The sequence below is a fragment of the Schistocerca gregaria genome, unplaced genomic scaffold (genome assembly GCF_023897955.1).
Source record: "Schistocerca gregaria isolate iqSchGreg1 unplaced genomic scaffold, iqSchGreg1.2 ptg001738l, whole genome shotgun sequence".
Classification (NCBI taxonomy): Eukaryota; Metazoa; Arthropoda; class Insecta; order Orthoptera; family Acrididae; genus Schistocerca; species Schistocerca gregaria.
This window is the reverse complement of record NW_026062990.1, coordinates 1-11,589: the sequence shown is the minus strand read 5'-3', so window position 1 is coordinate 11,589 and position 11,589 is coordinate 1. Positions and strand designations below refer to the sequence as shown.

General features: G+C 55.6%; 3 protein-coding genes and 2 long non-coding RNA genes across 6 annotated transcripts; 2 read left to right on the top strand and 3 right to left on the bottom strand.

Moving 5' to 3' along the window:
- Window positions 1-24: 24 nt before the first annotated feature.
- LOC126334343 (uncharacterized) lies at window positions 25-1,668 on the bottom strand (the record flags this gene model as incomplete). Its single annotated transcript, XM_049996825.1, has 1 exon — window positions 25-1,668. A coding segment is annotated over exon 1 (1,644 nt), but the record flags the coding sequence as incomplete, so codon positions are not given.
- A 1,098-nt stretch (window positions 1,669-2,766) lies between these two features.
- LOC126334342 (phosphoribosylamine--glycine ligase-like) lies at window positions 2,767-4,396 on the top strand. Its single transcript, XM_049996824.1, is given in 3 exon segments — window positions 2,767-2,995; window positions 3,080-3,730; window positions 3,780-4,396. Coding segments are annotated over 3 exon segments (1,497 nt in total).
- Window positions 4,397-5,774: 1,378 nt separating this feature from the next.
- Window positions 5,775-7,037, bottom strand: LOC126334340 (exocyst complex component 6-like). The gene has a single exon (XM_049996822.1). The coding sequence runs from the start codon at window positions 7,035-7,037 to the stop codon at window positions 5,775-5,777; it is 1,263 nt and encodes a 420-aa protein (XP_049852779.1).
- A 327-nt stretch (window positions 7,038-7,364) lies between these two features.
- Window positions 7,365-11,572, bottom strand: LOC126334344 (uncharacterized). Its single transcript, XR_007564669.1, has 3 exons — window positions 10,405-11,572; window positions 7,959-10,339; window positions 7,365-7,887 (listed from the first exon to the last, which is right to left on the bottom strand). It is a non-coding gene; the product is annotated as an uncharacterized LOC126334344 (long non-coding RNA).
- LOC126334341 (uncharacterized) lies at window positions 8,404-11,352 on the top strand. Of its 2 annotated transcripts, XR_007564668.1 has the most exons (5): window positions 8,511-8,594; window positions 8,712-8,905; window positions 9,025-10,731; window positions 10,790-11,208; window positions 11,325-11,352. It is a non-coding gene; the product is annotated as an uncharacterized LOC126334341 (long non-coding RNA). The 2 variants fall into 2 exon arrangements; XR_007564667.1 differs by having other exon boundaries at window positions 8,404-8,594; window positions 10,790-11,352.
- Window positions 11,573-11,589: the final 17 nt, after the last annotated feature.

The following is an 11,589-nucleotide window of genomic DNA, read 5'->3' as shown; positions in this document are numbered from 1 at the left end:
AACACACGCGAGACAGATACTCACGATCCCGCAGTCCGCCACCGGTACATGCAGCGGCCCCACGCACGGCTGCTGCACCACCAGACCCGTCACGCTCCGATCCACCTTGCTCGTCAGGAACCGCTTCGAGCCCACCTCCACGTGCGGCAACACCAGCTCCCTCAGCGCCCTGCCCACCTCCAACTCCGCCGGCACCGACAGTGGCCAGCGCAGCGGCGAAAACGCCTCACTCTCGAACACCTTTCGCGGCATCCCACCCAACACCTTCTCCTGCGGCAAGCAATACGGCTGCTCCTCGTCTCGCTCCCTCCCCCTCTCCACCAAAACCACCCTCCCGTCCCCACTCACCCTCCCCACGCACGCATACGGACACCGCTCCCTCTCGCATATCGACGCGAACAACTCCTCGCTCTCCGGCTCAATCAACACCGCGTCGTTCTCCTGGTACTCCGCGCACCAAATCTCCAACGTGCTCAGCGTCTCGTCCCCCAACGGGAACCTGTCCACCTCGATCCGCGCCCCCAGCGCGCCCACCAACTCCTTCAACACGTTCGCGTTCCCCCCAGACCCCTGGTCGTGAATGCTCACGATCGGATTCCTCCTCCCCATCCTCGCGCACGCGCGCACCACCCTGTCCACCCTCTGCTCCATCTCCGCGTCCCCCCTCTGCACCGCGTTGAAATCCAACTCCTCCCTGTTCTCCCCGTGCACCTGCGACGACGCCGCCCCCCCACCTATCCCTATCCTGTACGCCGGCCCACCTATCTTCACCACCAACATCCCGCTCCTCACCTCCCCCTTCCTCAGCGCACCCCTCTCTATCTGCCCCAACCCCCCCGAAAACATTATCGGCTTCACGTACTCCCTCCTCTCCCCTCTCGCCACCGCCCCAAACGCCCTCGCGTACCCCGCTATCAACGGCTCCCCAAACCTGTTCGCGTAATCACTCGCCCCGTTGCTCGCCCCTATCAACACCTCCAACGGCGACGCCACGTTCCCCGGGTACCCCCAACCCCCCTCCTCCCACTCCAACTCGTACCCAGGCACCCTCAACTGACCCACCGCGTACCCCGCCGTCCCACCCACCACCACCGACCCCCTCCCCACCGCGTGTCCGTCCCTTATCCTCCCCCCCACCCCCGTCTCCGCCCCCGGGTACGGCGCCACCCCCGTCGGGAAATTGTGCGTCTCCGCCGTAAACGTCACGTCGTACTCCGCACTCCTCTCCTCCACCCTACTCGCCCTCCCCCCCTCGCTCGGCTCGCACACCACCGTCCTAAACCCCCTCACCACACTCGCATTGTCGCTGTACGCCACCAACGAATTCGTCCTGTTCCTCTCCAACGTCTCGCTCACCAACTCCATCAACGAACGCCCCATCTCCTCCCCCCCTATCCTCAACACCCCCTTGAAAAACCAGTGCCTCGCGTGCTCCGAATTGCTCTGCGACAAGTCAAACAACTCCACCGTCGTCGGATTCCTCCTCAACTCCTCGCAAAACAACCTCCTGTAGTACTCCATGTCCCACCTGTCAAACCACAACCCCAACTCCTCCCCCACCCTCCTCACCGCCTCCTCACCCTCCTCCATCCACCTCACCCTCCCCCACTCCCCCGCCGTCGCCGGCCTCTCCGCCACCCCCTCCTCCCCCTCCCGGCACTCCAACATCCTGTCCTGTATCTCCCCAAACAACCCCTCCAACCCCCCCCTCAACTCCTCCTCCCCCATCCCACTCCTCACCCGCAACATCACCCTCCTCCTCCTCTCTATCCCCCTCACGCCACCCACCTTGCTCTGCTCCAGTATCTGCATCGCCGTCGTCGACCACGCCGGCCTAAAACTCCCCCTCGGGCGAAAACACGCCACCACGCTCCCCACCAACTCCGACCCCTGCTCTCCCCACACCCCCGCGTCAGCTCCCCCCCCCTTCTCGTACTATACACACTACACACACACCCCCTCGCGCGCACGCACCTCCCTCTCCAACCCCACCTCCCCCCACTCAGACCTCTCCCTCGCCGACAGTATCCACCTCAACTTCTCCCCCTCCACCTTGCACTCGTGCTCTATCCTGTAGCAGTACTCGCTCTCCACGCCCAACAACTCCGCCGCCTCGCCAAACCGCCTCGCGAACCTCCTCCTCACCCCCTCCACCTCCGCCGGCCCCAACGCCGGCGAGCTGTACAGTTCGCTGTAGTATACGCTCATTCGACACAACCGCACTCGTTCCCGTTCGCACCGCGCACGCAGGAACAATAAAATGCCCCCCCCCTCCCCAAAAAAAAAAACAAAACGCCCCCGCCTCAAAAAAAAAAAATAACAAAACGCCCCCGCCTCAAGAAAAAAATAACAAAACAAAATACCCCCCCCCTCCCCCAAAAAAAAAAAAATAACAAAACGCCCCCGCCTCAAGAAAAAAATAACAAAACGCCCCCGCCTCAAAAAAAAATAATAACAAAAAAACAAAACGCCACCCCCCCAAAAAAAAAATAACAAAAAAACAAAATGCCACCCCCCCAAAAAAAAAATAATAACAAAAAAACAAAATGCCACCCCCCCAAAAAAAAATAATAACAAAAAAACAAAATGCCACCCCCCCAAAAAAAAATAATAACAAAAAAACAAAACGCCACCCCCCCAAAAAAAAATAATAACAAAAAAAATGCCACCCCCCCCAAAAAAAAAATAACAAAATGCCCAAACAAACCAAAAAACATAACAAAATCTTCCACTCCCGCGCCATTCTCTCTCTCCTCTCCCCAGAACATGCAAAAACATAACTACAAAGTCCTCGTCGTCGGCTCCGGCGCCAGGGAACACGCCATCACCTGGAAACTCACCCACAGCCCACTCATCTCCCACATCTTCGTCGCCCCCGGGAACCACGGCACCGAACTCATCGCTCTATCTTCGCAACCACACCCCGTCCACGTCCAAAACGTCCCCCTCACAACCAACCAGCACATCTGCGACTTCTCCAAACAACGCGCAATCGGTACGGCTCTCTCTCTCTCTCCCCCCCCCCCCCCCCCCACCTCTAACGCGCTCCCCGCAGACCTCGTCATCGTCGGCCCCGAAGCACCCCTCGCCAGCGGCCTCTCCGACCAACTCTCCAACCTCGGCATCCCCTGCTTCGGCCCCTCCGCCGCCGCCGCCCGCATCGAGTCCGACAAAGCCTTCGCCAAAGACCTCATGACCCTCCACTCTATCCCCACCCCCGCCTACCAGGTCTTCACCAACTGCTCCCAAGCACTCCAATACCTAGACCACGCCTACTCCCACAACCGCCGCGTCGTCATCAAGGCATCCGGACTAGCCGCCGGCAAGGGCGTCGTCGTCCCCTCCACCCACCACGAAGCCACCCAAGCCGTCTCCGACATGCTCGACCGCTATCTGTCTCGCGTGTGTGGCTCCAAAATCATCATCGAAGACTACCTCGAGGGCGACGAACTCTCCGTCCTCGCCTTCTGCGACGGACACACCGCCGTCTGCATGCCCGCCGCCCAAGACCACAAACGAATCTTCGACGGCAACCTCGGACCAAATACCGGCGGCATGGGCGCCTACGCTCCCACCCCACTCTGCGACGACCGCGTCTCCAAAGAAGCCCTAGAACGCGTCATCCTCCCCGCTCTAAAAGGCCTCCGCCTACAAGGCTCCCCCTTCGTCGGCGTCCTCTTCGCTGGACTCATCCTCACCCAACACGGCCTCTACTGCCTCGAATTCAACTGTCGCTTCGGCGACCCCGAAACACAAGCCATCCTCCCCCTCATGCAAAGCGACCTCCTCCTCGCCACCCTCTCCTGCGTCCAAGGCACCCTCTCCTCCGACAAAATCCACTTCCACCCCAACAAATTCTGCTGCACCGTCGTCGCCTCCTCCCGCGGCTACCCCCAACGCCCAGAAACCGGACACCCCATCACCGGACTAAACACCGCCCAATCCTCCCCCCACGTCTCCATCTTCCACGCCGGCACCAAACGCGACCTCACCCGCGTCCTCACCAACGGCGGACGCGTCCTCTGCGTCTCCGGCGTCTCCGACTCCCTCCAAGACGCCGTCCGCCTCTCTTACCAGTCACTCCACTCCATCCACTTCGAAGGCATGCACTATCGCCGCGACATCGCCGCCAAACAACTCCCCCCCCTCAAGGTCGCCGTCCTCGGCTCCACTCGCGGATCCAGCCTCCAACCCATCATCGACTCCCTCGAGTCCAACGCCCTTCCCATCACCCTCACCACCGTCATCAGCAACCGGCAGGGCGCCCCCATCCTCTCTCGCGCCAAGCACTACCGCCCCACCTACATCCCCTCCAACCCCCAATTCGAAGAACACGCCATACGCGCCATCTCCGACGCCGGCGGCGCCGACCTCATCCTCTGCATCGGCTTCATGAAAATCCTCTCACCTCGCTTCGTCGAGTTGTACCGCGACCGCATCCTCAACGTACACCCCTCCCTCCTCCCAAAATTCGCCGGCGGCATGGACCTCGACGTCCACCGACGCGTCCTGCTCGCCTCAGAACGCCAGTCCGGCTGCACCGTCCACCTCGTCGACGACGGCGTCGACACCGGCACCATCCTCCTACAAAAAACCTGCCCCGTCGAACCCAACGACACCCCCGAATCCCTCAAAGCCCGCGTACAAGCCCTCGAAGGCCCCGCACTCATAGAAGTCATCCACCTCTACCGCCAAGGCCTCCTCCCTCACCGCGCCACCTACCGCGACTCCGGCGTCGACACCCAACTGGGCGCCGCCATCGTCGAACACATCAAACCAATCTGCTCCTCCACCGCCACCAAGGGCGCCAACGCCGCCCTCGGCGGCTTCGGCGGCATCTTCGACCTGTCAACCCTCGACTACCGCGACCCACTCCTCGTCTCTAGCACCGACGGCGTCGGCACCAAACTCCTCCTCTCCGTCGAGGCTAACTCCTTCGACACCATCGGCCAAGACCTCGTCGCCATGTGTGTCAACGACGTCCTCGCCCAGGGCGCGCAACCACTCTTCTTCCTAGACTACTTCGCCACCGCCAAACTTCACGTCGACCAAACCCTCCGCATCATTCAAGGCATCGCCTCCGCCTGCAAAACCGCCGGCTGCGCCCTCATCGGCGGCGAAACCGCCGAAATGCCAGACATGTACCGCCCAGGACACTACGACCTCGCCGGCTTCGCCGTCGGCGCCGTCGAACGACACCTCCTACTCCCCCGCACACACGACATGACCCCCGGCGACCACCTCATCGCCCTCACCTCCTCCGGCATCCACTCCAACGGCTACACGCTCGTCAGACGCCTCCTCTCCCAACACCACATCCAACTCCAACAACCCCCCCCATTCCACTCCACCCAACAACACCTCTATCAAGAACTCCTCAAACCCACCTTTATCTATGTCAACTCCCTCATCCCACTCATCAACGCCCAACTCCTCAAAGGCATCGCCCACATCACCGGCGGCGGACTCTACGAAAACCTCCCCCGCATCCTCCCCCCCCACCTCGCCGCGCAACTAGACGGCTCCAAATGGCCCTGTCCACCCGTCATCCAATGGCTTGCACACCTCGGCCACCTCCACCACCGCGAAACCCTCTCCACCTGGAACGCCGGCATCGGCATCGTCCTCGTCGTCGACCCCGCCCACACCCACACCATCCTCTCCTCCTTCCAACAACTGCCCTACTCCGCCCTGCACGTCGGCCACCTCGTCCCCAGGGAATCCCACCCCGTCGAAATCCTCAACACGGACCTCCTCCTCCAACCACCCCCCCCCTACGACAACCTCGCAATCAACTCCTTGATCACCGCCCTCCTCTTCTTGCTCCGCCCAAACACCCCAAACTTCACCGACTCCTTGTACTTCTTCAATATCTGCACCAACTTCTTGTCGCTCAGCACCTTCGAGTACGACGTCATCCTCACCTCCGGGTTCAAAAACACCAGCGGGTCCGGCTGCAACAACAACTTCACTATCTGCGACACCTCCTCGAAGTACTCGTACAAACTCCCTATCGGCGCCTTCTTCGCCACCTCCCTAATGTACGCCAGGTCCCGACTCATCGACTCCACAAACGCCGCGTCAAAGTGCTGGCACCTCTCCGTCAACAGCAAGTTCATCATCTCTTCCGCCACCTGCGAATACTGATTAATGTATATCAACTCCAACATGTGTCCCGGTACAACACTCGACTTCGGAAACACCTCCCCCAACTCCTCCAACACCCTCCTCACGTGCGCGTGCGGCCCCGTCACCTTCCCCCCCTGATACTGACACGTCGCAATAAACCTGCCAAACTCCTCCCTCACCCTCTGACGATTCGCCTCGTAAATCCTCTTCTCCAAATTCTTGATTATCTCCTCAATGTTCCTCTCGTCGAACTCCACCCTCACCTCCGCGTCCAACTGCCTCACGTACGCCTCAAACTGAGGCAACATCTTCTTCAAGCTGTACAAATTCATGTACCTCTGCACCTCGTACTCCACCAACCGGTCCGCCTGTCGCTCCACCCTCTCGAACGCCTTCGCTATCCCGTTCAAAATGTTCCCCAACTGTCCCACCAACTCCGACTCCGCCCCCGCGAAACTCCCCGAAAAATTCTCGAACAGGTCCGACGCCGTCTTCTTGAACGTCAATATCACGCTCGGCACCAACATCCCAAACGAAAAACTCCTCTGACTCCCGTCCACAAACCCCTCCAACTGATAGTCCTTGTACACCTGTCCGTAATGACTCTCGCTCCTGAACACCAACGGCCTAATCATCGCCGGGTCCGCTATCAGCGACGCAACCTGCTTCGTCACGTGCGTGTAAACCGTCTCGAAGTAACGCGCCTGCAACGACGCCCTCGCGAACTCGTTCAAACCAGACACGTCGTACCCGTACTTCCTCATCGTCCTCGCAAACACAAACAAAAACTTCTGCAACTCGGGAAACACCTCCAAGTTCTCGCAGTACGCCAACTCCACCTGCAGCAAAAACTTCAACTTGTTATTCGCCACCTCCCACAACATGTTCACGTCCGCCTTGCTAACCATGTCGTTCGACGTCTGCAACACGGTCGCCTCCACCGCGAAAAACCCAGCCACCGTGTTCAAGTACTGCACGTAAACCTTCCAAAACGGCACGTCCACCGGCCTCTGCAAAATCAAGTCCGCCTGCAACCTCCTGTTCTCCCAATAATACCTCTGGAACTTCTGCTTCTCGCCCAACGTCTCGTATATGTACGAACACTGGTACAACGCGGCAAAATTCAAATTCAAATAATCGAACACGTTAATCTCTGTAATGTTGCCCCCCACCTGGGACCCCCGCCACGCCACCCCCCGGCACCTTCCACGAACCCACCCTCTCCGCCTCCACCGTCCTGGCACTCGACGACTTTATCTGTCTCAAACGAAGCGCCGCCAACTGCTCCTTCTCGATAATCGCGTTCATCTGCGCTATCGAAAACCGCCCAATCTCCTCGCTAGCGTTCCTCATCGCCAAGAGCCAACTGTTCATGCCGTCCAACACCTGCTTCTTTATCATCTCGACCATCACCGGGATCTTCTTCGCCAACGTCCTCCCAAACCCGTACGACGAAATGCTCTTCAAATGCACCTTCTGAATCTGTTCAAGAATCTTTATCGCCGGGTAAAACTGCTTGTTCTCAATGTGCTCGTTCACCTTTCGAGTCAAGTTCAACGTGTAGCTGCACGCATTGATCTCCTCCACCGCGCTGTTGATGTTTCGACCAATTTCCCTCGCCTCCACCAAACTCTGAATCGCCCTCGTGAAATCCCTCCCCGTCGCCTGCAACTCCGCGTTCCACGTCGAAATCGACGTCTTCATGTATCCCACGTCCCTCCTCACATCGCACAGGCTATCAATCGAGTGGATGAACCTCTACCATGGACAAAAAAAAAAATAAAATAATCAGAGCACACCTCAAACAAAAAAAAAAAAAGCGCGCATACATGAAAGTTGTCGTGGCAAATTTTCTCTATTCTGGACTCCGTCCCCTCGATGAAAATGCTCATGTTATATATCGCCTCCTCCTCCTATCTGTCTCGCGTGTGTTCAACCTGATCACGGGTGCCAACTCCCTCTGGTTTTCGCACGACATCAGCGAAGACACGCAATTTTCCTCACAACCCAGCAACTTGTCCTGCACCCCCCTCCCTAAACACCAAGAATACTTCACCGCCTCCGTCGCATCCGATTCGTGCGACGCGCGAGAATCCAGCTCGTCGCCGTCCGGCTTCTGGAAAGACGCGACCTTTATGTGGAAATCAGCACTAGACCCAAGCATAGACGCATCTGACATACAGAACCCCCAAAAAAAACTCCTTCTCGAAATTTTACCACTTTTTTTTTTAGAACAAGGCGCCCGCGAAAGCCAAGCGCAAATTCGACTACCCCGCATACTCATTCAATACCCCCGCTTTCTACGCACCAAGAGCGCTCGGCACCCTGCAAAAATGTTCGACATCTACATCACCGTCCTGGCGGCCGTGGCCTACGTCATCTTCTTCGCAAACTGTTCCTACTTCTTGATGTACTTCTCCCACGAGGACGACAACAACTCCGCCTACCTCCCAAAAGTGGTCGTCGTACGTCCGCAGATCCCACACCCAACCGAAGCAGAACACCCTCTTGTGACGCGCGCACCACTAACCACCGCCCTTTTTCTTTTCCCTTTCTTTCCCCTCAACCAAACCCCAACGCAGGTTCTAGGCTTGACAACCGCCGCGACCTTCATCTTCCTATTCCCCATCGACGTCATGAACAGGGACTCCAAAAAAAACGGCATACCGATGGACATCCTCTTTTTTTCCGTCCTGTCAACAATCATCCTCCTGACGTTCTTGCTGATCCCCTTCGCCTACTTCTACTATTCGGAATGGGACCCCGACAAGCCAAAGTACGCGCGCAGAGAGCCATTTGGCTTTCTTTTTTTTTTTGCGTACAACTTTTCAGACCGTTCGCCCACAAATTCGCTCATGCCATTTCTAACGGCTTTCATTTCCGACCCAACTCTAGGAGAGCGCTGAAGTTCGCTATCATAGGATGTCTGGCCTGTTCCATTCTCTTTGGAGCCCTCACCGCCCTGAGCTACATCTTTCTCAACAACGTGAGCATAGACTACGACATTCAGACCTCCGACCTGGTGGCAGGATCCAGACAACCTGACACCACCCCCCTGTCAGGAGTGCAACTGGAAAGCCAGATCGACCAGCCTGTCCGTCAAAACCTCCTTCCTCATTCAAATGCTGAACATCATGTGCTTCTTCGGTACAATCTTGTTCAGCGTTTTCTGCGGTATCGGACTCATAACGGCTCCCTACGACTTCTTCAACGCCTGGTACAAACGCCCAGAAAAAATTAATAATAAAAAATTCGAAGAGCTAAAAGTTGTCATCGGTAAAAGGGCCGACGACCTCATATCCAAAGCCGTTAAATTCAACAAAAAACCGCCAAAAACAAAAGTCTACAACGAATGGAGAAAAGAAGTCTACCTCCTCGAAGAAGATTGGGAAAGAACCGTTGAAGCACACAAACCTGATGGAATCCGTGTATTGTGGTACTGGTTTTGTCTCTTTGTCGGCGTCATCGGCGCTCTGCTGAGCATCAGCATCATTCTGAATCTCATCCTCAGCAGGCTTCTGGACGTGACGATGTTCCTGAACGTGATATTCGTAAACATAAGCGGCTTTCAAAACATCCTGGGCGTCATCGTCTTCATATTGTACGCAGTTTGGCTGCAAGTATGCGTCATCAACGGAAACCTCAACTTCGGCATCCACGTCCCCTTCTTTTTCAGCATTCATCCCATGAAGGCATCTGGAACACTAATGAACTCGTTTTTGTTCAACACGGGACTTATCTGCATGTCATCTGTCGCGCTCACGAAATTTTGCGTTGTCAACTTCTACGAATACGTCCACGACACTTACACTTACACCATCTTCAACGTGACGATCGAAAATCTCAAGATCTTCAAATACGTCTGGATCGTCTGCGACTGGGCAATTGTTGGGCTGTCTTTATTGACCGTTCTAATTTTGCTCATCAAATCCTGCTGCGGCAAATAAAAAAAAACATTCGGCGCATTCGTCTTGCAGACCGTCCACCATAAGTTTTGGCCGGACTTTTTTCATTGCGCTTTGTTTTTATGGGCGTGCCAACCCGAACACGGCGGAGTCGTAAATTTAGCTTCACTGACTGCCCATCTCTTCGGAGTCGCGGTCTTGATAGCAAGCGCGTGTACGCGTATGTCCTCCCCGAGCACCGAATTCACCAAGCGATGCTGCTCAACGACAGGCAAGTCCTTGAACTTCTCGGAAACAATCGTCACCTAAAAGAAAAAAAAATAAAGAATTAGCCACCTTGATACACCCATTCCACGAACCCATAGCGCACCTTGAAATGCGTCTCTGTGCCCCTCGAAAAGCTGTGCTTATGACTCTCGTCAACCACCTCTATGTAAACCGGATCGAAGTAATCGGTCAGCCTTCGTTGAATGTCGTCTCGCACCGACCTGTCAGGCATGGACGATGAGCGCCTCAGTTCCTGGTAGACCCAACCCCTCCGAGCGCGAAGCCTCGCAACGCTCCGAAAACTCAACATCATAAAGCCAAAACTAAACTTTTTTTGAGCACCGTCTTACTCATTTTTTCGGTCAAAATGTTGCAGGCAACTCGATATTTTCGCGCGTATGGGAAAGTCCAGCAAGTCATGTTTCGACAGGTATGAACATGATTCCCAAGTGGAAACAGCACCTGACTCCACGCTAAAACCTTCTCAGACCCTGATCCGCGCAGCCATTAAGAGAAAAATTGAGGCAGGCGCTACCAACCTCAAATCAGATCGCACCATCGTCGAATTCACTCTGTTTGGCGACAACTCATCCATAGACCAGCTGATCTCAGATCTGAGAAATACCAAACCACTCAACAGTTGGGGCGCAGAGGTATGACAGTTTTTTTTTTTTTATAATTTTCTGATAAACCTGTCGAAAGTGTACCAAAGTGGAGGAATTCGAACAAGGCATGCCCATCTCGGAGCATAAAGTAAACACGAAGAACGTGGACACCTATAACTGGAAACCGGTAGACATGTACATCTAGCGTGCCTGGAGACGCCAGATTATCCGCGAGAGCCAACCTCGAGACCAAACGTCACCACAGTCCGCAACCCCAAAAATACAACAGACAAACCCAAAATGTGCGTCGAGACGTCAGAGCCAAAATGTGCAAATCGCCACGTACATTCGCAACACAAAATAACGCACTGAAAAAAGGTAATCCTGACATAAGAATAATGTACAAATTCGATTAAAGGCATAGTCGCAACAAGTACAAGATTCAAACCTCTTCAAAAAGAATACCCCCACACTCCCTGGAATACTCTTATTTGTACTTGGTAGTTTCTTTTTTGCATAAAGTTGTTCCAAAGACCTCTCCTTTTTGTTTTTACCCACCTGTTGTATGCGTCTTCCCTGATGAGCTCGACCATAGTCAAAAAATATTTTTTGGAACGTTTTAACCCCGTGATGGCGGACGTCTCGTAAAACAGAAGGTTGTATTGTATCTGTCTCGCGTGTGT

Excerpts from the sequence above, each read along its gene's own strand:
- LOC126334340 (XM_049996822.1), bottom strand. The coding sequence starts at position 7,037 with ATGGTTAGCAAGGCGGACGTGAACATGTTGTGGGAGGTGGCGAATAAC.